At 38.1% G+C, this 23,670-nt stretch overlaps 1 protein-coding gene across 1 annotated transcript in view; it reads left to right on the top strand.

The window, feature by feature from the left end:
- Positions 1-384: 384 nt before the first annotated feature.
- Positions 385-23,670, top strand: part of LOC126428235 (sex-regulated protein janus-A-like) — a 36,495-nt gene continuing 13,209 nt past the window's right edge. Inside the window, 3 exon segments of the mRNA XM_050090150.1 lie at positions 385-599; positions 14,625-14,780; positions 18,263-18,364. Of these exon segments, the coding sequence (XP_049946107.1) occupies positions 471-599; positions 14,625-14,780; positions 18,263-18,355 (378 nt within the window). The 5' untranslated portion in view covers positions 385-470 and the 3' untranslated portion in view covers positions 18,356-18,364.

Below are 23,670 nucleotides of genomic sequence, written 5' to 3'. Positions count from 1 at the left end.
AATAATTTAAAAAACCACAGACACTTATAAAAGTGTAAGAATGCTTGCAGCCTGAAACAAAAATGGCTGCTCTTTCTAAACGATAACCAATAAATGTTTTTAAAAAATATTTTTGAGTCCACCAAACATGAAGGAATTCACCCAGCGAATTCTTTCTACGAGAATGCAGTTGTCTCTCTTTGTAATTTTATGGCTTTCTCAAGTATGTTTCCCTTTGGATACAATTAATTGATAGTTTTATGGTTTGGATGGTGTACGATCTTCCACAGAATGCTTGTATTTACTTAATAGGCACACGTTTCAAAATCCAAATATTAGATCATTATTTCTCTGAAGGAAACATTTTTTCCAGTATAAATCCTAGAGGCAGAATTGTATTGTTTACATTGTGACTGCACCACTACTCTTCTCTCACCTGTTGTATATAAATATTTCTGGAATAATTTTAACACCTGTTTAACAGGACACTAATGACAGCAGCAGAGAAGCTTGCCGCTGTTCCTGATGTGGATATCGACCCAGAGGGAACATTTAAGTATGTTCTAATACATGTCTTTGGTCCAGAGGGTCCTGATGGCAAAGAACCGAGCAAATTAGTGGTCAGTAACTGGTAAACTAATATTTGGTCAACTTTGTGATACATTATTATTTGAGAGACAGTCGTTTGCATCATTTTTCAATTTTCTCAGTTGAATTTTTCTTTTGATGTCGGTGACTTGCAATGGGGAATTGTAGCCTAAGGTTGGTTGTTATCTGCATAACATAGTGTTTCAGTGTTTACTGTTAAATTGGAAGTGAGATGGTGGATGGCGATACAACTGAAAACACACAAAAGATTTTTCACTGAAACACTGTGGAACTACAGTTATGGCCCTGTGTGCTATGGTATCTTTGCCAGATAGTGTTGACAGAGGATATGAAAAAGCATTCAAAGAAGAGCAACTTATGTTGTTTTATTGCTAAGAAGGGGGAGTGCGCCATGGACATGCAGGGTGTACACGACCCAGAAGATCCGGGGAAAAACCCGGGAAATTTTTCATTGTTTTTGTTTTCAGTTAAATTTTTGTAATTTTGATTGGTAAGAACCAATACTCTAACAAAGGATATTACTGTGTCTCAATACTGCAGCAATAAAACATGAACAAGAGAAAAAACGAAAATAAAACTTAAATTTCAAGGGAAATGCACCATATACAGCAACAAAACGGTGCTCATACAAGTGTACGCCAACAGTAAAATGTGTCAAAGGCTTTAGGAAGACTGTGCAATGCTTTGTAACAGCAATTTGCCTCCGCTGAGCGTGACGTCACAACTGTTTACATTAAATTCATTTTAACAGTTACGAGCTCGATCATGCACATGCACAGTTGAGTAGTACCTTCTCCCGCTTCTGGCTACAGAAATTGTTGGCTGTGTAAGCAGTCGCAGCAAGCAGCTAGATGCTACCGGGATAAATTTTACTGGAGCGCCCAAGCTGCCAGATTTATACATGCGCAGGAGGTCCAAATCTAGGGAGGGGGGGGGGGGGCAAATTCATATTCTTGAGGGGGGGGGGGGGGGAGGAAACCTTGTTTCACAAAGCGACTCGCATCCAGCGCACGTTAGTTTGTTAGTTTATTGATTATTCATATTACTTTGAAACTCATCCCTGTCGGTTTTTGAACATTTTTAACACATTCTAGTTGATTTTGAATGAATCGCAAGTTGATTTGTGAATGCGTGCGTAGTGTACATGTTTCCTCTGTCAGTGGAATCTGACAGAGCTGAGCGAAGTAAGGCTGAACGGATGAATGCCAACCGCTGTCTGATTGTGTGGTTGATTGTGTTTGCGAATGATGAGCGTTGTTGTAATTACTAGCGGAATCCATAGATTCAGACTACAGGAGTGGAAATAAACGAATAACAGGTAAGAATGATTACGTATTACCTTCTCGGTGTATACAAGAAAATGAAATTTTGACAAAAAATTTTTGGGCAGATCGCTATACTAGTAAGGGCGAGTTGTGCAGTCCACAGCTAGCAGCTACTTTAGGTTCTGTTCTGGAAGAAGCACGGAAAACGTGTTGTACGACCATGTAACAATGCCTAACCGGAAAATAATCACGGGATAGCTAAACCGGTGATTCTGGTAGAGTTAATGAAGTTAACCTGCAAATAAGCTTTGGCATTGGCAGCAATAGTTACAGAATTAGTGATAACAAGACTGTTTGTTAGAATGATGAAGGAGAAGAAATGGGGGCCTCTCACAAATTATGGAACAATATGACGATTCCAAGTTCGTATAAAAATTTCATACTACTACTTTTCGATCTCGTGCTTGAGAAACTGGAGTGTAGGAATGAAGTGTGAAACTATTTCCTAACGTAAAGCTTTTTGCTTGTAGTTGGCCTAATAGGCATTTGATATGGGTACTTTGTGAATTATTTTCTGTCCTTACAAAAAAGACCGTTTGTGCCAAAACAGTCTCATTTATTTTGTGTGTATTACAATTGTTGTAGTATTAGAAAGGCCTATTTTGTTTTATCTAGCAGACAGTGACAAAATAGATGTAATCAGATCAGGAAACAACACCAGTCTTCGGTCCTATTTGTATTAACAGCTTTTTCAGTATTAGACAATGACATTTCGACTTTTCGTGTAGCAAAATGTTTGACGAACTTTGATGAGGTAATAGATTCTTTCACAGAAGGAAAGCACTCCATGTAAAGCTGTACCAAGATTAGAGGGTAAAAAATTCTAGGAGCTAAGGATTGAAGAAACATGTATTGTCTTGCTTGTCTCATGTCTTTACTGGGTTTATGTATCCTATATTTAATTTTATGTCACACAAAGCAGCAAGTTGTGAGCTGATAGGGAACAAAGAGTGCAGATTTTCTGAAGAGTTCTTTCTTTTAAAAAAAAAGAGGGACAGAATGTCAAACCGGCCAACTGTAAACAGGAGAGGCACCACAGGACATTTTAATTTCCACTGTCCTGAATATGGTTTGATGGCATCCATTACAAAATATACACATTTCAATTCCACAGAGCGAAAAATTTCCTCGAACACACATGTTGCATGCATCAGACCCTTCAGAAAGACGTGCACTACAAAATGAACTTAAAGGACGGGTATACACTCACGCACACACACACACACACATATCCATCAACACATATACAGACACAAGCAGACATATTACACGTTTTTTCGAAATTTTCCCGAATTTGTCCGTCCTTTAACGTGTTTTAGCGGCAACACAACCACCTAACCTTTATGCACATTGCTGTCTCAACTTAACCTACACTTTTTCGCCTTTTTTCATACCAGATCTCCAGTTGCTTTCTAGTTCACCTTTATCTCTACCCATATATTTTTATCTTTCATTTTCATTTCAACCTCATGTTACACTTTCCACCTTCTAATACCATGTCACCCTCACAACACCCCCACAAAAAATGGTCTTTAAATATGTCTGCTTGTGTCTGTATATGTGTGGATGGATGTGTGTGTGTGCGCGAGTGTATACCCGTCCTTTTTTCCCCCTGAGGTAAGTCTTTCCGCTCCAGGGATTGGAATGACTCCTTACCCTCTCCCTTAAAACCCACATCCTTTCGTCTTTCCCTCTCCTTCCCTCTTTCCTGATGAGGCAACAGTTTGTTGCGAAAGCTTGAATTTTGTGTGTATGTTTGTGTTTGTTTGTGTGTCTGTCGACCTGCCAGCACTTTCATTTGGTAAGTCACATCATCCATAAAATTTTTTTTTTAACGTCCTATCTCAAACGCTCGAGGGGATGGCGGGGTATTGCCCCGGTTCGGAAATATTAGAGATCCGGGACTGATGCGCAGAACAGTCTGAATTACAGTTGGGAAGTGGGTAGTCTCCACGTGACCCATTTTTACATTTAGTGTTTTTGCTGTTTCCTCTTCATTTACTGCTCCCACGTCAAATGAAGACAAAACAGATTTCTGTGGCCGGGAGCTATCAAGTGAATTAAAATACATTCACATAATTATGGAAGGCTAAACTGTGTTATTAGTTGCAGATTTTATTTTATTTCCATCTTTCTGACAGTCAAGCATTAATTGCCTTTTAGAACAATGAAGTTATTTTTGTTGGTTTGCCAAAGAAATTTTCTTTCATTAATCTTTTCCACTAAGGCAGACAATATATTTGAGACAAAGTGTTTAATTCCACACACTGTGTTTGCTGCATTTCAAGTGCACATTTTCAACTTCTAGCACATTTGGCATTACGCCATAATAAAGAACCAAACATGAGACAGGCCAGTACTGGTACTCGAAGAAAATTTACATCCCAAAAACCACATAGAAAAGCTTAATAACAGGTCGTGGGATTCTGGACATACAAATTTGCACTTTAAATGTGAACATTTTAGTATGGGCCATGAAATTCCGATTCTCTTGGAGTATCCTCTGATGTCTTGTTTCTTACATAATGTAATATCTTTTATTGTTTCACACGTACGAACATGCGGGCTCCCTACGACATCGTAGCTGCGCTTGCGCAGTGATGCCTGTCATCTGGCGCTCTCTGGCAACTGCAGAAACGAACCTATTTCTAACAGGTCGTGGGAAAATATTTCGAATGGTGGGTTGAAAATCGTTACCATCAATGTACCATTCTAGCAGTTACACCAGAACTATGTGAGGTAATGTACGATGAAATTCTTAAATCACAAAGTGTTTGACTCTCATTTAAAAATCAACTCTTTGATGATGAGCCATTTAGATGAATTTTGAGCCTGGAAGATCAGACATTTATGTCGTTATTAAAAATTTTACTGGCACCTTTGTGTGATACATCTTAAATTGTATTACGCGCATAAAAGACCAACATTTTATGTGAAAGCTTAGCTTCTCTTGCAGCGTATTAATCTGATAGACCAATATTATATGTGAAGGCTTTGCGTTTCGTTTAGCAACTCTATTTACATTAATTTGAACCATTAACTTTTTCTGTTTGTGTGTTCGCGCTACTTAACAGTGATGTTGCTGTTGGTTGACTACATCACGTGTCCTAAGCTCTGAATACCTGCTGTGATCGGCTGGCGAAATCGCATGAAATGAGATTTGACTAACTTACAAAAGCACATCCCAATCTCAATTTCAATGCTTTGGAAAGTAACATGCGGTGTTTGGTGGAATTCGAGTTTATACTTTCCTAATACAAAAATATGCAGCATACATGTTGCTGCACATCAAAGATCTTTCCAAAATGCGTGTTTTTTTTTTGTTTTTTCCTAAAGCGCCAGGAAATTCTACGCCCGTGTATAAAACCATAATCAACGGACTTACAAGTTATACAGTTCCAAGAGAAAATATACCGTCAGTTAACAGGGAAAAAGTATGTTTTCACTTGGGAGAAAGTGTATTTTTGACTGAGAAATCCGGGAATTTTTTTTCCTTGTCCGCGTATACCCTGACATGATATACAAGTTGGGCTGACAGTCATTAAAACAAAGGTGTTTTTTGTTATGATGAGATGTTTTCAGGAAATTTCCTCTGAATGGCAAAATATTTTGTTGGCCCCACCTACATAGGGAGAAATTATTATCGTGATAAAGTAAGAGAAATCAGAGCTCCCACAGAAAGATTTAAATGATATTTTTCCCCAGTGCTGTTGAAGAGTGGAATGTTACAGAAATAGTCTGAAGGCTTTTCGATGAATCCTCTGCCGAACACTTAAGGATACAGGATACTTATAAATGGTGGAAAAATCAAAATTTTTTAAATGACTTTATTAAATTCTATAGTCTTTCCTGATTACATTGATATATACACTGTAGGGTTTGAAATGAAAAAAGACCTATACATACCAAATTTTAAAGTTACGGTCATGTACGAGGTGTGACAATAAAGTAATGAGACTGATTTTCTTTGCAAGGTGTGGCACCCCTGCAGGCTTGCGTAGGCACAATATCTGTGACCTTGGTCTATAAGCCGCTTCTAGTCCAAGCGGCATGTTGAAGCAACTGCTCAGTCATGAGTTGTGCTGTAATAAGTTAACACGTGTTAGTGTCTCTCATCACAGAAATGGAACTGCATAATATTGCGCAACAGTATGCCATTTCTTTCTGCGTTAAATTGAGTGAAAACGCGACGACAACTTACGGTAAGCTTAAGAAGGCTTTTGGAGAGGAGATTATGTCAAAAGCTCAAGTTTTTGATTGGCATAAAATGTTTAGTGAAGGCAGAACATATGTTGAAGATGAAGACTGCAGTGGACGACTGTCAACCTCACGGACGGATGTCAACTTGGCCAGGGTGCATGAACTCGTAAAATCTGATAGAAGGTTATCCATGAAAATGATTGCAGGAGAGCTACACATCAATCGAGGAACGGTTCGTCTAATAATAACATTGCTGATAATTGGATTCTGCATCACGATAATGCACCATCCCATACTGCTCTGTCAGTACAATAATTTTTTACCTCAAAACAAATTTCAGTACTACCAGAGCCACCTTATTCACCAAATATTGCTCCGTGCAACTTTTTTCTCTGTCAAAGAGTCAAAATGGTGGTCAAGGACACCATTTTCAAACAACACAAGATGTCCCAAAAGCTGTCACGAAGGTCTTGGAGGATATTACAGAAGATGAGTTCCAGAAATGTTACCATCAATGACAGAAGTGCTAAAAAAAGTGTGTGCAATCTGAAGGGAACTTTGAAGGAGACAACACGAAAATTGACTAAAACTGTAAGCAACATTTTTTTTTCACATCAGTGTCATTACTTTACATTCGCACCTTGTATACTGCCATGCCCCCTTTATTTCTGTTACAGAAACCAGTATTATTTTGAAAAGAACTGTGCACTTTCTTTCTGTTTCCAGCGATTATATGTATGATACTTTGTATATGTTGGTAACAGTGCAGGTTTCTAGCGTCTGTAAATGATTATCTTTGCAAGTATTTACTTTTGTGTTCTGAAGCAGTTTGTTCACATGTTAATAAAATTTTGTTTCCCAAGTGCTACATATATTTGTGAAAATACATATTTTTTAGTGTGCCACACATCAAGAAATTCAATAAAAGGAAATTCTGTGGTAACCAGTTGACAAACAAAACAAGCCACACTGTTGAAAGTAACGTACGTGTCAGTTCTTCAGTGAAGAAATTCGCACATGGCACGCCTCCTGGTGATTCAAATTTTTGTGTTAAAAATGACGCTGTTTGTAGTGGATTTGTTGTTGTTGGTGTGGGTATCTTATCTTCTTTTATAAAGGAAGTGGAAAAATGTAAACAATGTGATGGTGTAGGCTGTCTGGAAATAACTGAACAACAAAGTAGCAGGAAGGGTTTAGCGTCAAAATTAGTTGGTCTGTGTAGATCCTGCAATAAATCTACCTCGAAAATGACTTCGAACATTGTGCATAATTCATATGATGTGAATTTGAAGTTAGTGTACGCAATGCGTGCAATAGGAAAAGGAAAAAAAGGCTGCACAAACGTTTTGTCATTTGATTGACCTTCCTCCTCCCAGTAGGTTCAGCAAGTACATAAGAATACTTTTAGGTGCCTTGACGGTTGTGTCTAAAGCATCTGTGAAATGTGCAGTAGAAAAAACTGTTAATATTAGTGAAACAAGGGACATTGCTGTTGCACTTGATGGGACATGGCAACATCGAGGACATCGTTCCTTGAATGGTGTTTTAAGTGCTACTTCTGTGGAGAATGGAAAAGTTTTTGATGTTGAGTGCTTATCTAATTATTGCCACACCTGCCATAGTAACACTGAAGGATTATTGAACATCAGTGTTATAATAATTATGATGGTTACAGTAGAGGTATGGAGTGTGATGGAGCTCTAAAATTATTTCAGAGGTCAGTGCCCGTTTATAACGTTAGATATACAAAGTACCTAGGTGAAGGGGAATCTAAAGCTTTCAATAAAATTAATGAGTTCAATGTTTATGGTGATAGCTTCGTAACAAAACTGGAGTGTTGTGGACATGTGCAAAAGAGGATGGGTGCTAGATTGAGGAAGCTAAGAAGAGAAATGAAAGGAAAGTTGCTATCTGATGGAAAATCTCTGTCTGGCTGAGACAGATTGACAGAAACTGAAATAGACCTCCTTCAGAGGTATTAAGGACTGGCCATTAGACAAACTGCACCTCTGAATGATGATACAGCAATGAGGAAAGCTGTATGGGCCACCTACTTTCATAAGTTGTCCACAGATGACCACACTGTTCATGGACTTTGCACTAAAGGAGCAGATTCTTAGGTGTGGTTACCAAAAAGCAAAAGAAAGTGGTCAAATATACTATCAAAATATCGTAAGCATTATCTTCTTGAGCCTGTTATGAATGAAATAAAACCAATTTTTAGAGACCTGAGTGGACCCTGTTTTGCTTAGTACCACATTTACTCGAATCTAAGATGCACCTGAAAAATGAGACTCGAAATCCAGGAAAAAAAAAATTCCCGAATCTAAGCCGCACCTGATATTTGAGACTTGAAATTCAAGGGGAGAGAAAAGTTTTAGGCCGCACCTCCAAATCGAAATAAAGTTGGTCCATTGTAATATGAGACACAATTTAGGTCAAATGAATGACGATACAGCTACAGTAGTTTGGTTCGAGTCGTAAGCTCAGTAGTTAAGCTTTACCAGGTAGCCATTATTATGCGTCAGGCGCTCCATCCGTATTATACGGGTACCCTTCCTCTTTCGCGTACTTCGTTAGCGAAACAATGGCAAGAGACTGCTATTTGCTGTTACCTACACTCCTGCTTTCTTTGAGAATGATCAACAAGAAACAAATAATAGACAGCGTATGATAGAAGATATTCTGAACGGGAGTTTAGCGAAAATTTTTCTCCGTTTGAAAATCTTTGCAGGCACCTCTTTAGTACATTACATTCTGCATTGAAATTAGTCATCTTAGATTTAAAAATCTAGTCAATTGCCGTGCTTCATTTCTGACTGTATCACTATTAGGCATAAGAATAATACAGATATAAACATGGGATGGTATCTATATTTTTCCGCGTTTGCTGTTGTCTCACTCTAGTTTCGTAGTTTATTAGGCAGACAGGATTTAAATGAGTTAGCAGCAAACACGAAAGAATACATGGCAAAATGTTTATATTCTAATTATTCTTATGTGAAGAGAATACTGCATGCTATTCACAATTCATAAAAGTTCCTATAAGGAACCATCTCTTCTCACAGTTAGGAAAAAATTCAGAACGTAGAGTTGGCCATATTGACAAACATCCCAAACAGTCTTGGCAGTGGGATTTTCGTAGTGCTACATTCAAAGGTGCACAATACGGAATTTGTATTTACTTCGTTGGATAATGTATGAAAATGCAGTGGTCAAAACTCGAGGCGGAGGAAAAACTTGTCTGCCACCCCTTTTTCTTTTTTTTTTAATACACTCATGCAGAGGGTTTGGCGCCAGTATTTATCTTTGTGCCTGCAAAGCATGCCTGTGTAGCGCTACATATATTCGACAGCAGAAGTTAGTTGTGGCGGCACCTACCAACATTTTCCAGAACTTCCGCTTACTTTGCACTCAATTGTAAGCCGCAGGCGGTTTTTTGGATTACAAAAACCGGAAAAGAAGTGCGGCTCAGATTCGAGTAAATACGGTAAATGTCTTCATGGGGGCACTCAGAATACAAATGAAAGTTTCAACCATTCCATACGGGAAAGACTACTCAAGAATGTTTTTGTAGGAATAAATACATTAATAGTTGGTGTACTAGATGGTGTGCTATGTTTCAATGATGGAGTGATAGGAAGGTAGGAAGTCCTGAGAAATTTAGGCATAAAATGTGGCTCTAATATGAAAGATCAATTTCTTCTGTGTGACAGACAACGGGTGCATGAAGTTGAAAGATTCGCTCTTCAAGTTACCAAAGAAGCAAGAAGTGCTAAAAGGAATGCCAAGAGGAAGCTTGAAGATGAAGAAAGGCTGCAGGATGTAGACTATGCTTCAGGAATGTTCTGAGGCACAGTTTAATTGGACTCATATGTTCATTCACAATTTCCCGCAAGTTGTTTTCTTCAGAATTCAGGTACAAATATTTCCTAAAGTTTAGAAAGCATTGCTCTAATTTTTTCTGTAACTTTCGGTAGTCCATACTTATGTAGTAGACCTAAGCTTTATTGCAGAATCAGCTAAATCATTGAAAAAATAACATTTTTATTAGGAAAAAATTATAAATATTAAATGTAAGGTGTGATACTTTTTTATCCTTGTAATATACGTAATAGGTGGAATTAAATAGGTCTAGTACCTCAGCCATGTCATGCATGTCTGGTAAAAATTTGGTCTCCTTCAAATGTATAACATTGGATTAAATGGTACCTCAGTTTGAGGAAGAATTTCCTTGTTACTTTTTTTAAATAACTCTAAGCAGGTTCAAAAATATTCAAAATACTTCTAATTTGTTTAGAAAGTGTGCTCTATTACCTGATATCAACAAAAAAATCTTAAAACATATACATTATAAACAGTGCCTGAAAGAAATAGGTGTTGATTTTTACATAATATTGAGCTTGAAAAATGCCATGTATCCTTAAGTGTGAACTGCCAGATAGCTGTGTAGATTTACACGAGAAATATCGTCTGGTTTGCACTGATGATGTAATGATGTGAGTGGGCTGAATGCATTTTTTTTTTTTTTTTAACGCCTGCTTTGGTGACGGAAGCAATGCATTCAACTTCCAGAAAGAAATTATCTCACAAAACAGGCCTTTGACTAAACTTCATAAAGTGCCGTACTGTGCTGTTTTATGGTATAGAGCAGATGTTACCAACAAGTATTCCATTGGTTCTCCATCATTTGAAAAAAACGTTGTTTTCACTAAAACACAGCTACATTTACAACTCCATTTTTCCTGTACAGTGTTCTATAATACATACAATTGTGACTTTAAATGACAACTTTGAATTATCAAGGACATCAGTTTTTTTTTTTTCCCCCAAATTTAATGTGCCATTATCAACAGAATGATTGCATGCAGATCATTATATTGGCGTGTGAGGTTTTGGGATTGACATTTATTTTTTTTATCGCATATCTTGAGACTTTGAGCCAAAGCTCATGGGATGAGGTGGTACCTAGTTTACAGAAAGCTGAATATAAAATTTATAAACAAAAAATTACAGAATTAATAAAATATGAAATTAAGAGAAATTAGGATAAATTACATGTTGCATAGAGAAGTTCTCATGTATTGTGAGGGCCTCCTGTGCGGAATTCTAGCATACCACAAGGTAACCTTCGTGTGTGGATTTGAATACTTAGGTGTATCACTCTTTTTTTCTGCCCTGCTGGGAAATTTGGAAAAAAAAAACCTGGAGAAATCTAGTTTTTTGTCTCAGTAGATGAAACAGTTTGTTTACTGGGATTTCCTGCATCGTCGCTGGCTGGGTGCAGCTTAATACATGCACCGCTTCCCTACTCCCTCATTCTTACTGCTTCTCCACTTCCTACCACTCCCCTCAGCTTGCAGTCAGTGCTGCCACCACTTCTTGCCACTAGCCTAGTAGCTGCCGATGGGAGGCGTGAGGGGTGGTTTGTTTTGATATGATTCTTGGAGATTGTTGACCCAGTGGCTGGAGACAACGGTCATATGTGCACGAGTTGTGTCTGAGTGATTGTGTGAATATGTGTGTGTGTGTGTGTGTGTGTGTGTGTGTGTGTGTGTGTGTGTTATTTTCCAAGAAAGGCTATGGCCAAAAATTTAGTTGTGAGAGTGTGATTGTCTTTTCTACGTGTCTGTCCATGGTTCAGCGATCATCTTTACGGTGAGTTGCTACCTATCTTCATTAGCATTAATTCTCAGAGTATTTGCACAAATTGATGGATTTACCACCACCATCTCATTTCATCAACATAATGTCAGTGACTTGTGTAAAGCTGGCCACATGAATGGACTTCCATGATGGGCCAAAACCACAGGTCATTTCTGTGGGTCTCTCTAACGGATTGGGTCTGCCGATTTGAAGCCCATCGTTTCCCAATAATGTGCAAGCCCTGCCCATCGGATCTAGTCTCGCCGATCTGTTCCCAGGCCGGCTCTGTTTGTGTGTGGTATAATGCAGTGGGTTTTCGTGATTTATCCGAGGACTCAGGACTGTGGTGCTCCTCGCAGGCCAGAGGCCATGGGCGATGGAGTTGAGGAATTGTGACTTTCTCACTGCAAGTACATTGTGCGGTACATTGTTTTATAAACATTTTATTTATTCTAGTACATTTTGGGGCTTAGAAAATAATTTATACAGGATGTACATATCTTTTTTTTTTTTTTTTTTTACAAACATTCAGTACGCGAAACATGAGTGACCCGGCAGACATCAATACAGTAATCGAATTCGTGCCATACCTGTCCCAGCATGGCATCGTCGATTGTGATATTTGTTTCTCGTATTCTCTCCCGGAGCTCCGCTACATCACGTGGTAGAGACCATACATACACCGGATCTTAAATGTGTCCCCACAGAAAAAAAGTCACACGGAGTGAGGTCTGGTAATCAGGGAGGCCATTTCATGAAACAGCTGTTCCCTTCTGTAGCACGGCCAGTTCATTGATGCGGCAGCTCCGTATTCAGGTACCCACAAACTTAACGATGAAAATGGGGTGGAGCCCCATCCTGCTGAAAGATGAACGGAGAGCCCAATTGCATCTGAGGCATCAGCCATTGCTGCAACATATCCGAGTAGGAATATCCAGTGACAGTTCTCTTGGCGGAGAAGAATGGCCCGTACAGTTTTCGACACGACAAAGCACAAAAAACATTTACATTTAGCGAATCACACCCAAATTCAATGTATTAGTGGGGATGCTTTGCACCCCAGATTCGACAATTATGCCTGTACACTTTCCCATTAGTGTGAAAAGTGGCTTCATTGCTAAAACTTAAGCGATCAAAAATTCCATCCCCGTCCTTATTCAATTGTTGCAACTGTGAACAAAACTCAAAACACTTGTCTTTGTCGTTGTTATTGACCTTCTACCCTAGCTCCAATTTGAATGGTTTCATAGACAACTTATGTCGCATGACTTGCCACAGTCAGTGGAGCCATTTCGAGTTCATGGGATGCACGACGCACCAATTTCTTTGGACTCCTTATGAATGTCTCTGGTATGCAATCCAAATTCACTTCACTCACACTGGGATGTCTGCTTCTCTGTGCTGGGCACAAGCAACCGGTCATAATAAATTTGTTGTGCCTTCCTTATTGGTGGTTTCTTACTGTACTTTGTTCTAAACATCCATTGAACAGCTGTAGCACACACTTTTTTTGTCGAACTCCAACACGCAGAAAGCTCGCTCCGCACCTGAACTTGCCATGTTTATGACTGGTGCTATTGGCAAATCACCAAAGTATGCTGTGGTGGTATACATGAAAAAGAACTTTCAGGGTTTCTCTTCAAAATGACATATGTGTGATATCTGTGCTATGTTTGGTTCTTGTGCAATAAATAATTGAAAGTGTTCCCAGATGTAATGTACACCCTGTATATTAGAAAGTATGAGTGATAGGAAGAACAACTTGCGGCAGTCACAGGCGGTTTGTATGCTATGTACCTGTATATTTTGGCCTGCCTTATATACTTCTTTCAATAGGCCTACTTTTTTCTGAGGTTATTTCTGAAATCAGTGTAGGTATTTTAAATCTGTCTTGCGACTCCAAGGAAATGCGTATTTGTGTCACCAAATATGTTTAGTTTTATTGAAATAAAATAACATCAGTGGTCTTCATGGAATATTATATACCATCGTCTTTCTTTCTCCATCTAAAAACTGTTCATTACAAAAGATGCTGACATTAGTACTTAAGATTTTTGCTCATGAGGGGAAGAAATACAGAAGTCCTTACATTTTTTTTTTGTGAACTTATGTCTTTACTTGCTCTTGAGACCTCGAAATTTGTCAGGGAAAAATGCTAAAAGTTGCTGGAAATCGGGGAACGTCACTTGGGGAAACTTGCGGCAACCCTGAATGTTCACAAGCTGGCACTGCAGAGCTTGCTGACTGCATTTTTCAGGGATGAGAATATTCTTGCGAAGTGCACAGAATTGCCCCAAACTATAACACCATATGAGATAACAGAGCAAAAGTAAACAAGCTTTTGTGTTTGTGTCCAAGACATAGTGTATAGTGAAGACAGAAGTGTTCATTTTCTGCTTAAGGTGTTGAACATGATACTTCTGAGAGAGCTTTTCATCTATCTTCAGTCTTAAGAATTTAAAATGTCTGTTCGACCAGCTCAGGACAAGACTATTTCTATTTTACAAGAGTTCAGTTGTTGGCAGTGAAGTATTAATCCGTTCTCCAAAAGCCATGTGCTGATGTTGCCAACTAGCTTGTCAGCTAGATGATTTACTTTATGTTCAGTGTTTTCCGAGAGAACACATGTCCGAATATACAAAAGCTTTCATTTGCATTTGCAGTAGGTATGAAAAAAAAAAAAAAACAGAAGCTCCTGTTTGTGTTTCCTATAGATAGTGGATATAACAACAGCTCCTTTAAGTTATGTTTTCAGATTATTTTTGATGCCACAATTTCCACTCACGTTGTTACTTTTGTGTTTTCTTCTTGCTTAGTACTCTTGATACATTTTGTTCAAAGTTTGACTATGGTTCCTGCTACTAGGTGCGAGAATAGAAGTGAGTTGGCTTCCATTCGGACGTCTACGATGAGACGATGGACAGGGTGAAAGGCCTCGGCGTTGATACCGAGTGCACTGGTGGTGGCAGAATACAGCACGACCCCAGTGCCAAGGTCATCAAAGTGTACAGCTACTCACAGGTGATACCTAAAGCAGTGAGTTGTAGAAATGACAGTATGTGTCATCTTGAGCTGTTATTCAACTTAATTTTTTACTGTGTGACTGGTTTCAGTTGAAGACCATTTTCAGGCACCTGTTGTATATACATCGTGGATACGGGAAAATTTGGGATGAAAAGAATGTTTGAAAATTATAGTAACAATACAAGCAACACTTACAGAATTTGATTACCAGCAAAAACTATATATATCAAAAGAGTACAATGTCAGAAATATAAATTAAATATCCACAAGCATTGTATGTATTGTTATTACAATTTTGAAGTATCCTTTTTGCCTGAATTTTTCCTGTTTCCATGCTGTGGGTACAACAGGTGCTCAAGAATGGTCTCTGACCAAAACTGGTTGCATCGTAAAAAAAATTTATCAACAGCTTAAAGTGTTACGTGATGTCATTTCTACAATTCGTATAAGCTGCAGACCACAGTTAACAAAAAATATTTTAAGAACAGTGAAGTTTCTGTTCATACGTTGTGTGCCCTATAATTCAAGTATTTTTAAAGTTTTTAAGAATGTTATACGCCAAGCTCCTCCATGGGAAAGCAGTTTCTGCTTCGGTTACATGGCACAAATTATAGAATACCTTGTTATATGGTCAGAAGCAAATGTCACCAGATGTTAATACCTGTAAATCATCATCATCATGCTTCTTACAACCGTGTACAATAATTTGTGTGTGGTGTTGTGGACAAGTGTTATGGTTGAAATGGCTACTGTTGTTCTGGGTAGCAGCCATGATTATGAAACTTCCTGACAAATTAAAACTGTGTGCCGGGCCAGGACTACATCCTGAAACCTTGTCTTCCGTGGACAATGCTGATACCAACTGTGCTGTTCAATCTGATTCATGATTTTTTCTTACACCTTTCAGATTACTTTTGAGGCCACAATCCTTGCTTCCACTTGTATATATAGCGAGAGAGAGTTGTATATGTAGCAAGAGAGAGAGAGAGAGAGAGAGAGAGAGAGAGAGAGAGAGAATCTTCTGTCCCATAATTTTATGACATTATTATTATTATTATTATTATTATTATTATTATTACCTTCACTTTCTCAGACGTTAAGTCCGGTTAAAAATGGAGTGACGCGGACCTTGATCAAGCGTCACTTCCTTTTAACTGTACGGTATGTGTTATATTGCATTTAGGAACTTTCGGGTAATTGAACATGTATCAATAATTACGGATTTCTGTAGCTGTATATATATGTTTGGATGTAGCTGTATTGCATTGATGTACTGGTGGATATTGTGTGGTATGACTCCTGTAGTTGATAGTATAATTGGTATGATGTCAACTTTATCCTGATGCCACATGTCTTTGACTTCCTCAGCCAGTTGGATGTATTTTTCAATTTTTTCTCCTGTTTTCTTTTGTATATTTGTTGTATTGGGTATGGATATTTCGATTAGTTGTGTTAATTTCTTCTTTTTATTGGTGAGTATGATATCAGGTTTGTTATGTGACGTTGTTTTATCTGTTATAATGGTTCTGTTCCAGTATAATTTGTATTCATCATTCTCCAGTATATTTCGTGGTGTATACTTGTATGTAGGAATGTGTTGTTTTAAAAGTTTATGTTGTAAGGCAAGCTGTTGACGTATTATTTTTGCGACATTGTCATGTCTTCTGGGGTATTCTGTATTTGCTAGTATTGTACATCCGCTTGTGATGTGATCTACTGTTTCTATTTGTTGTTTACAAAGTCTGCATTTATCCGTTGTGGTATTGGGATCTTTAATAATATGCTTGCTGTAATACCTGGTGTTTATTGTTTGATCCTGTATTGCAATCATGAATCCTTCTGTCTCACTGTATATATTGCCTTTTTTTAGCCATGTGTTGGATGCGTCTTGATCGATGTGTGGCTGTGTTAGATGATACGGGTGCTTGCCATGTAGTGTTTTCTTTTTCCAATTTACTTTCTTCATGACTGTTGATGTTATGTGATCTAAAGGGTTGTAGAAGTGGTTATGAAATTGCAGTGGTGTAGCCGATGTATTTATATGAGGGATTGCCTTGTTTATTTTGCTAGTTTCTGCTCGTTCTAGAAAGAATTTTCTTAAATTGTCTACCTGTCCATAATGTAGGTTTTTTATGTCGATAAATCCCCTCCCTCCTTCCTTTCTGCTTAATGTGAATCTTTCTGTTGCTGAATGTATGTGATGTATTCTATATTTGTGGCATTGTGATCGTGTAAGTGTATTGAGTGCTTCTAGGTCTGTGTTACTCCATTTCACTACTCCAAATGAGTAGGTCAATATTGGTATGGCATAGGTATTTATAGCTTTTGTCTTGTTTCTTGCTGTCAATTCTGTTTTCAGTATTTTTGTTAGTCTTTGTCTATATTTTTCTTTTAGTTCTTCTTTGATATTTGTATTATCTATTCCTATTTTTTGTCTGTATCCTAGATATTTATAGGCATCCGCTTTTTCCATCACTTCTATGCAGTCGCTGTGGTTATCCAATATGTAATCTACTTGTTTAGTATGTTTTCCCTTGACTATGCTATTTTTCTTACATTTGTCTGTTCCAAAAGCCATACTTATATCATTGCTGAATCCTTCTGTTATCTTTAGTAATTGGTTGAGTTGTTGATTTGTTGCTGCCAGTAGTTTTAGATTATCCATGTATAGCAAATGTGTGATTTTGTGTGGGTATGTTCCAGTAATATTGTATCCATAATTTGTATTATTTAGCATGTTGGATAGTGGGTTCAGAGCAAGGCAGAACCAGAAAGGACTTAATGAGTCTCCTTGGTATATTCCACACTTAATCTGTATTATTATTATTATTATTATTATTATTATTATTATTATTACCAGCTTCTGTATCTTTTGATTGAGTATAGTTACAGCAGCACATGAATTGTGGTGAGCCTGGTGTTTTTACAAGACTTTTTCCAGTTGCCAGGACAGTTGTCATAATTACTCAAATCAACAATTACTTGCACTTGGAGCAGACCAAATGATTCCTCTGTACCCCTCGCACCTATTTTATACTTTTCAGACTGTGTTTCACACATTTTGTGACCTACCTGTTTCATTAAACACAGTTAATACAGTTGCAGATTGTGGGTACGTGTTTAATGTTTTTGCACGATTACTGCTGCTTGTGTTTCAGTGTTGTGTACAATGCCAGACCCATCAATAGAAAAATTAATTCTGATGCTGCATATTGCACATCTGTTCTGAAGGTCTTTACACACTCCCTTTTTCTGCTGCTTTTGTGTTGTGATGTGTGGTTTAGAAAATTTCAGATTGCTTTACGGTTTCATGTGCTCTGTATTAGATGCATTTTTAGTGTACGTACAAGCACATCGGTTACTTATGATGTAGTTGTAGTTAAGAGTTCTCGTTTTAGTGTTTAATTATTATTGTGATATGTAGCACACTGTTTAATTGTACTTTAGTTTTAAAATACCCAAAGACTGCTTCATTTCAGGGGTTTGGGAAGGCAGACCACAGCAAGACAGTAGAAATTCTGAAGACTGCATATCCTGTTTACAACATTACTTGGAGTGATGAAGGATACTGATCTGCTCAGGTAATTAAATTTACATATGCGTGATACATTCAAAATGTCTCTGACATTACGACAACCTTATAATGAATGAAGGTGATATTTTTTGCATTTAAGCTGTTGTATTTTAATAAGACCTCTCCTTAATTATACAGGGTGATTCAAAAAGAATACCACAACTTTAGGAATTTAAAACTCTGCAACGACAAAAGGCAGAGCTAAGCACTATCTGTCGGCAAATTAAGGGAGGTATAAAGTTTCATTTAGTTGTACATTTGTTCGCTTGAGGCGCTGTTGACTAGGCGTCAGCGTCAGTTGATGCTAAGATGGCGACTGCTCAACAGAAAGCTTTTTGTGTTATTGAGTACGGCAGAAGTGAATCGACGACAGTTGTTCAGCGTGCATTTCGAACGAAGTATGGAGTTAAACCTCCTGATAGGTGGTATATTAAACGTTGGTATAAACAGTTTACAGAGAATGGGTGTTTGTACAAAGGGAAAAGTTCTGGACGGCCGAGAACGAGTGATGAAAATGTAGCACGCATCCAGCACGCATTTGTTCGCAGCCCAGGAAAATCGACTCGCAGAGCTAGCAGAGAGCTGCAAATTCCACAATCAACTGTATGGAGAGTCCTACGATAAAGGTTAGTTATGAAACCTTATCGTCTGAAATTGGTTCAAGCACTGTCTGCAGCTGATCAGATTAAAAGAATCGATTTCTGTGTTTTTATCCTTGCTCAAATGGAAACAGATGAATCTTTCGTTTCGAAGATTGTGTTTAGTGATGAAGCAACTTTCCACACTAACGGGAAAGTCAACCGTCACAATGTCTGTACATGGGGCACTGAGAATCCGCGGGAAACAACTCAGTATGAACATGACTCGCCTAAGGTGAACGTTTTCTGTGCCATTTCAGCCAATAAAGATTTTGGTCCCTTTTTCTTCAAAGGTGCTACTGTAACTGGACTACAGTATCTGGAGATGTTAGAGAATTGGCTGTTCCCTCAGCTCGAACAAGAAGCACAATAATTCGTATTTCAGCAGGATGGAGCACCACCACATTGGCACTTATCTGTCCGTAACTACCTGAACGTCAACTACCCCAGGCGATGGATCGGCCGCCAGGCTGCCCATGACAGAGCACTTCATCACTGGCCTCCAAGAAGCCCTGATCTTACCCCCTGCGATTTTTTCTTATGGGGGTATGTTAAGGATATGGTGTTTCGGCCACCTCTCCCAGCCACCATTGATGATTTGAAACGAGAAATAACAGCAGCTATCCAAACTGTTACGCCTGATATGCTACAGAGAGTGTGGAACGAGTTGGAGTATCGGGTTGATATTGCTCGAGTGTCTGGAGGGGGCCATATTGAACATCTCTGAACTTGTTTTTGAGTGAAAAAAACCTTTTTAAATACTCTTTGTAATGATGTATAACAGAAGGTTATATTATGTTTCTTTCATTAAATACACATTTTTAAAGTTGTGGTATTCTTTTTGAATCACCCTGTACAGGTAGTTCTGGCCCAAAAAGTCATTTTAAATGTTTTTAAAGTACAACAAACAGTAGCATTTCTACTGTAATTTGTAAGCCATGATGAACAGTAGCACATAGTGTGAGTTTGCTGCCTTTTTATTTCTGTGGGACCTCGCTATGTGTGTAAACCGAAAAATGGCTTTTCGAGTTGAAACTAGTTGCTTAATTAAAAATATTTTTAGTAACTCTATTATCTTAAGTTGAAAAATATCATTTTCATCCAATGACATTAATAATTTTTGTGTCCTCTTTTTCACTTTTGCCATATGGGTGTGTTTGAGAAGGTCTATCACATGTTTGTTTCTAAGATTGGTACAGTTGTTTTCTGTCATTAGTTATTGTATGCTGCTTTTGACCGCTGAGAATCAAATTTTTCAACTGTTTATTATCAGGATTTAGCAGCAAGTTTTTTTACTGAAGTGTTAAAAGGTGTTGTATCTAACAACTATTTTTCTGATCTTCACAACTATTTTTCTGATCTGAAGATTGCCATGCAGGAACTCAACAAACTAGTTCTGATCTGATTCAAAGATTGCATTCATTTTGTTGGTAGAGGCAGTGGGGAGCTGTCCTCTTCAGTCATCATTATCCAGAGGTGAAGCTAGTTTCTTTCAGTAGTGGCTGTCATTATTGACTTCAGTCTTGAAGAGTGTGTCTCAGAAATCATTAAATCAGCAGCAGACTGTTGGTTTATTGCATGAAGAGATTCCAAATACTGCTTTAAATTCACTTCTATCTTAAATTCAGTGCCATGTATGAATGTCTTCTTTTAAACTCCATTGCTACCTCAGTGTAAGTGATGTGTGTACAAAAGGAGTGAACAAGTGGCCCGTGTAATATGCCTAGTGTGTTAACAGTGTACACCACTACACATTGTCTATTTTAGAAAATGAATCACTCTGCAGCAACCCAGAATGTCTCAGAATTCCCACACTATGCAGTACAGTATCCGAAGATTGTTATTCTGCGAAAATAAATCCATTGGTGTTAATTAGATGTGTACTGTACTCTCCATTTAATGTACAAAAGCAGTTGTCCAGTAGCAATTCATTGCAAGAGGAGGGACAATTTCCAGTTTTGTTATTTATTTTATTTGCCCATTTAAATAAAGCTGACTTAGGAATTTTCCCTTATGTGGGGACTGTTTGTACTAGATAATGTGTCTGTTTGAAGTTCTATATTTGTATATTTTGCTGTTCATGTCACTTCTGCATAATTTTTCATTGATTGTATCGATACTTGTTTGAATTCTGATATGTTGTGAAATTTCAAACATTTGGGAATCCCGTGATAAACTAGTACTATTAGCGTCAATTGTAGGCTTAAACTAAATTGTGCTCTTTCAAAAATTTTTAGAACAGTATGCCTATCATCCTCATTCAAAATAGTCTGTCTCTTATTTTGTTGTCCAATTATGTGAGAAATAGTTTAGTTTCAGAATTTTGAGATGCCTGCAAAACTATACTTTGTAAGTTAGTGCTACCAGTGTTTTGTATACGTAATTTACGTAGCAAATCAATGCTTTGTGGTTCACAGCTCAGCCAAAGTATACATCACCCCTGAATTTCATTGTATATCAATGCAAATAAATGTGTATTTTTGAGAATTTTCGGAAGTTACCATTGTTGTTGTTGTTGTTGTTGTTGTTGTTGTGGTCTTCAGTCCTGAGACTGGTTTGATGCAGCTCTCCATGCTACTCTATCCTGTGCAAGCTTTTTCATCTCCCAGTACCTACTGCAACCTACATCCTTCTGAATCTGCTTAGTGTATTCATCTCTTGGTCTCCCTCTATGATTTTTACCCTCCACGCTCCCCTCCAATACTAAATTGGTGATCCCTTGATGCCTCAGAACATGTCCTACCAACCGATCCCTTCTTCTGGTCAAGTTGTGCCACAAACTTCTCTTCTCCCCAATCCTATTCAATACTTCCTCATTAGTTATGTGATCTACCCATCTAATCTTCAGCATTCTTCTGTAGCACCACATTTCGAAAGCTTCTATTCTCTTCTTGTCCAAACTATTTATCGTCCATGTTTCACTTCCATACATGGCTACACTCCATACGAATACTTTCAGAAATGACTTCCTGACACTTAAATCAATACTGGATGTTAACAAATTTCTCTTCTTCAGAAACGCTTTCCTTGCCATTGCCAGCCTACATTTTTTACCCTCTCTACTTCGAACATCATCAGTTATTTTGCTCCCCAAATAGCAAAACTCCTTTACTACTTTAAGTGCCTCATTTCCTAATCTAATTCCCTCAGCATCACCCGACTTAATTAGACTACATTCCATTATCCTTGTTTTGCTTTTGTTGATGTTCATCTTATATCCTCCTTTCAAGACACTGTCCATTCCATTCAACTGCTCTTCCAAGTCCTTTGCTGTCTCTGACAGAATTGCAATGTCATCGGCGAACCTCAAAGTTTTTATTTCTACTCCATGAATTTTAATACCTACTCCGAATTTTTCTTTTGTTTCCTTTACTGCTTGCTCAATATACAGATTGAACAACATCGGGGAGAGGCTACAACCCTGTCTCACTCCCTTCCCAACAACTGCTTCCCTTTCATACCCCTCTACTCTTATAACTGCCATCTGGTTTCTGTACAAACTGTAAATAGCCTTTCGCTCCCTGTATTTTACCCCTGCCACCTTTAGAATTTGAAAGAGAGTATTCCAGTCAACATTGTCAAAAGCTTTCTCTAAGTCTACAAATGCTAGAAACGTAGGTTTGCCTTTCCTTAATCTTTCTTCTAAGATAAGTCGTAAGGTCAGTATTGCCTCACGTGTTCCAGTGTTTCTACGGAATCCAAACTGATCTTCCCCGAGGTTGGCTTCTACTAGTTTTTCCATTCGTCTGTAAAGAATTCGTGTTAGTATTTTGCAGCTGTGACTTATTAAGCTGATAGTTCGGTAATTTTCACATCTGTCAACACCTGCTTTCTTTGGGATTGGAATTATTATATTCTTCTTGAAGTCTGTGGGTATTTCGCCTGTTTCATACATCTTGCTCACCAGATGGTAGAGTTTTGTCAGGGCTGGCTCTCCCACGGCCGTCAGTAGTTCCAATGGAATATTGTCTACTCCGGGGGCCTTGTTTCGACTCAGGTCTTTCAGTGCTCTGTCAAACTCTTCATGCAGTATCATATCTCCCATTTCATCTTCATCTACATCCTCTTCCATTTCCATAATATTGTCCTCAAGTACATCGCCCTTGTAGAGACCCTCTATATACTCCTTCCACCTTTCTGCTTTCCCTTCTTTGCTTAGAACTGGATTTCCATCTGAGCTCTTGATATTCATACAAGTCATTCTCTTATCTCCAAAGGTCTCTTTAATTTTCCTGTAGGCGGTATCTATCTTACCCCTAGTGAGATAGGCCTCTACATCCTTACATTTGTCCTCTAGCCATCCCTGCTTAGTCATTTTGCACTTCCTGTCGATCTCATTTTTGAGACGTTTGTATTCCTTTTTGCCTGTTTCACTTACTGCATTTTTATATTTTCTCCTTTCATCAATTAAATTCAATATTTCTTCTGTTACCCAAGGATTTCTACTAGCCCTCGTCTTTTTACCTACTTGATCCATTGCTGCCTTCACTACTTCATCCCTCAAAGCTACCCATTCTTCTTCTACTGTATTTATTTCCCCCATTCCTGTCAATTGCTCCCTTATGCTCTCCCTGAATCTCTGTACAACCTCTGGTTCTTTTAGTTTATCCAGGTCCCATCTCCTTAAATTCCCACCTTTTTGCAGTTTCTTCAGTTTTAATCTACAGGTCATAAC

The sequence above is a fragment of the Schistocerca serialis genome, chromosome 12, assembly GCF_023864345.2.
Source record: "Schistocerca serialis cubense isolate TAMUIC-IGC-003099 chromosome 12, iqSchSeri2.2, whole genome shotgun sequence".
Taxonomy (NCBI): Eukaryota; Metazoa; Arthropoda; class Insecta; order Orthoptera; family Acrididae; genus Schistocerca; species Schistocerca serialis.
This window is presented reverse-complemented; position numbering and strand designations above follow the sequence as displayed.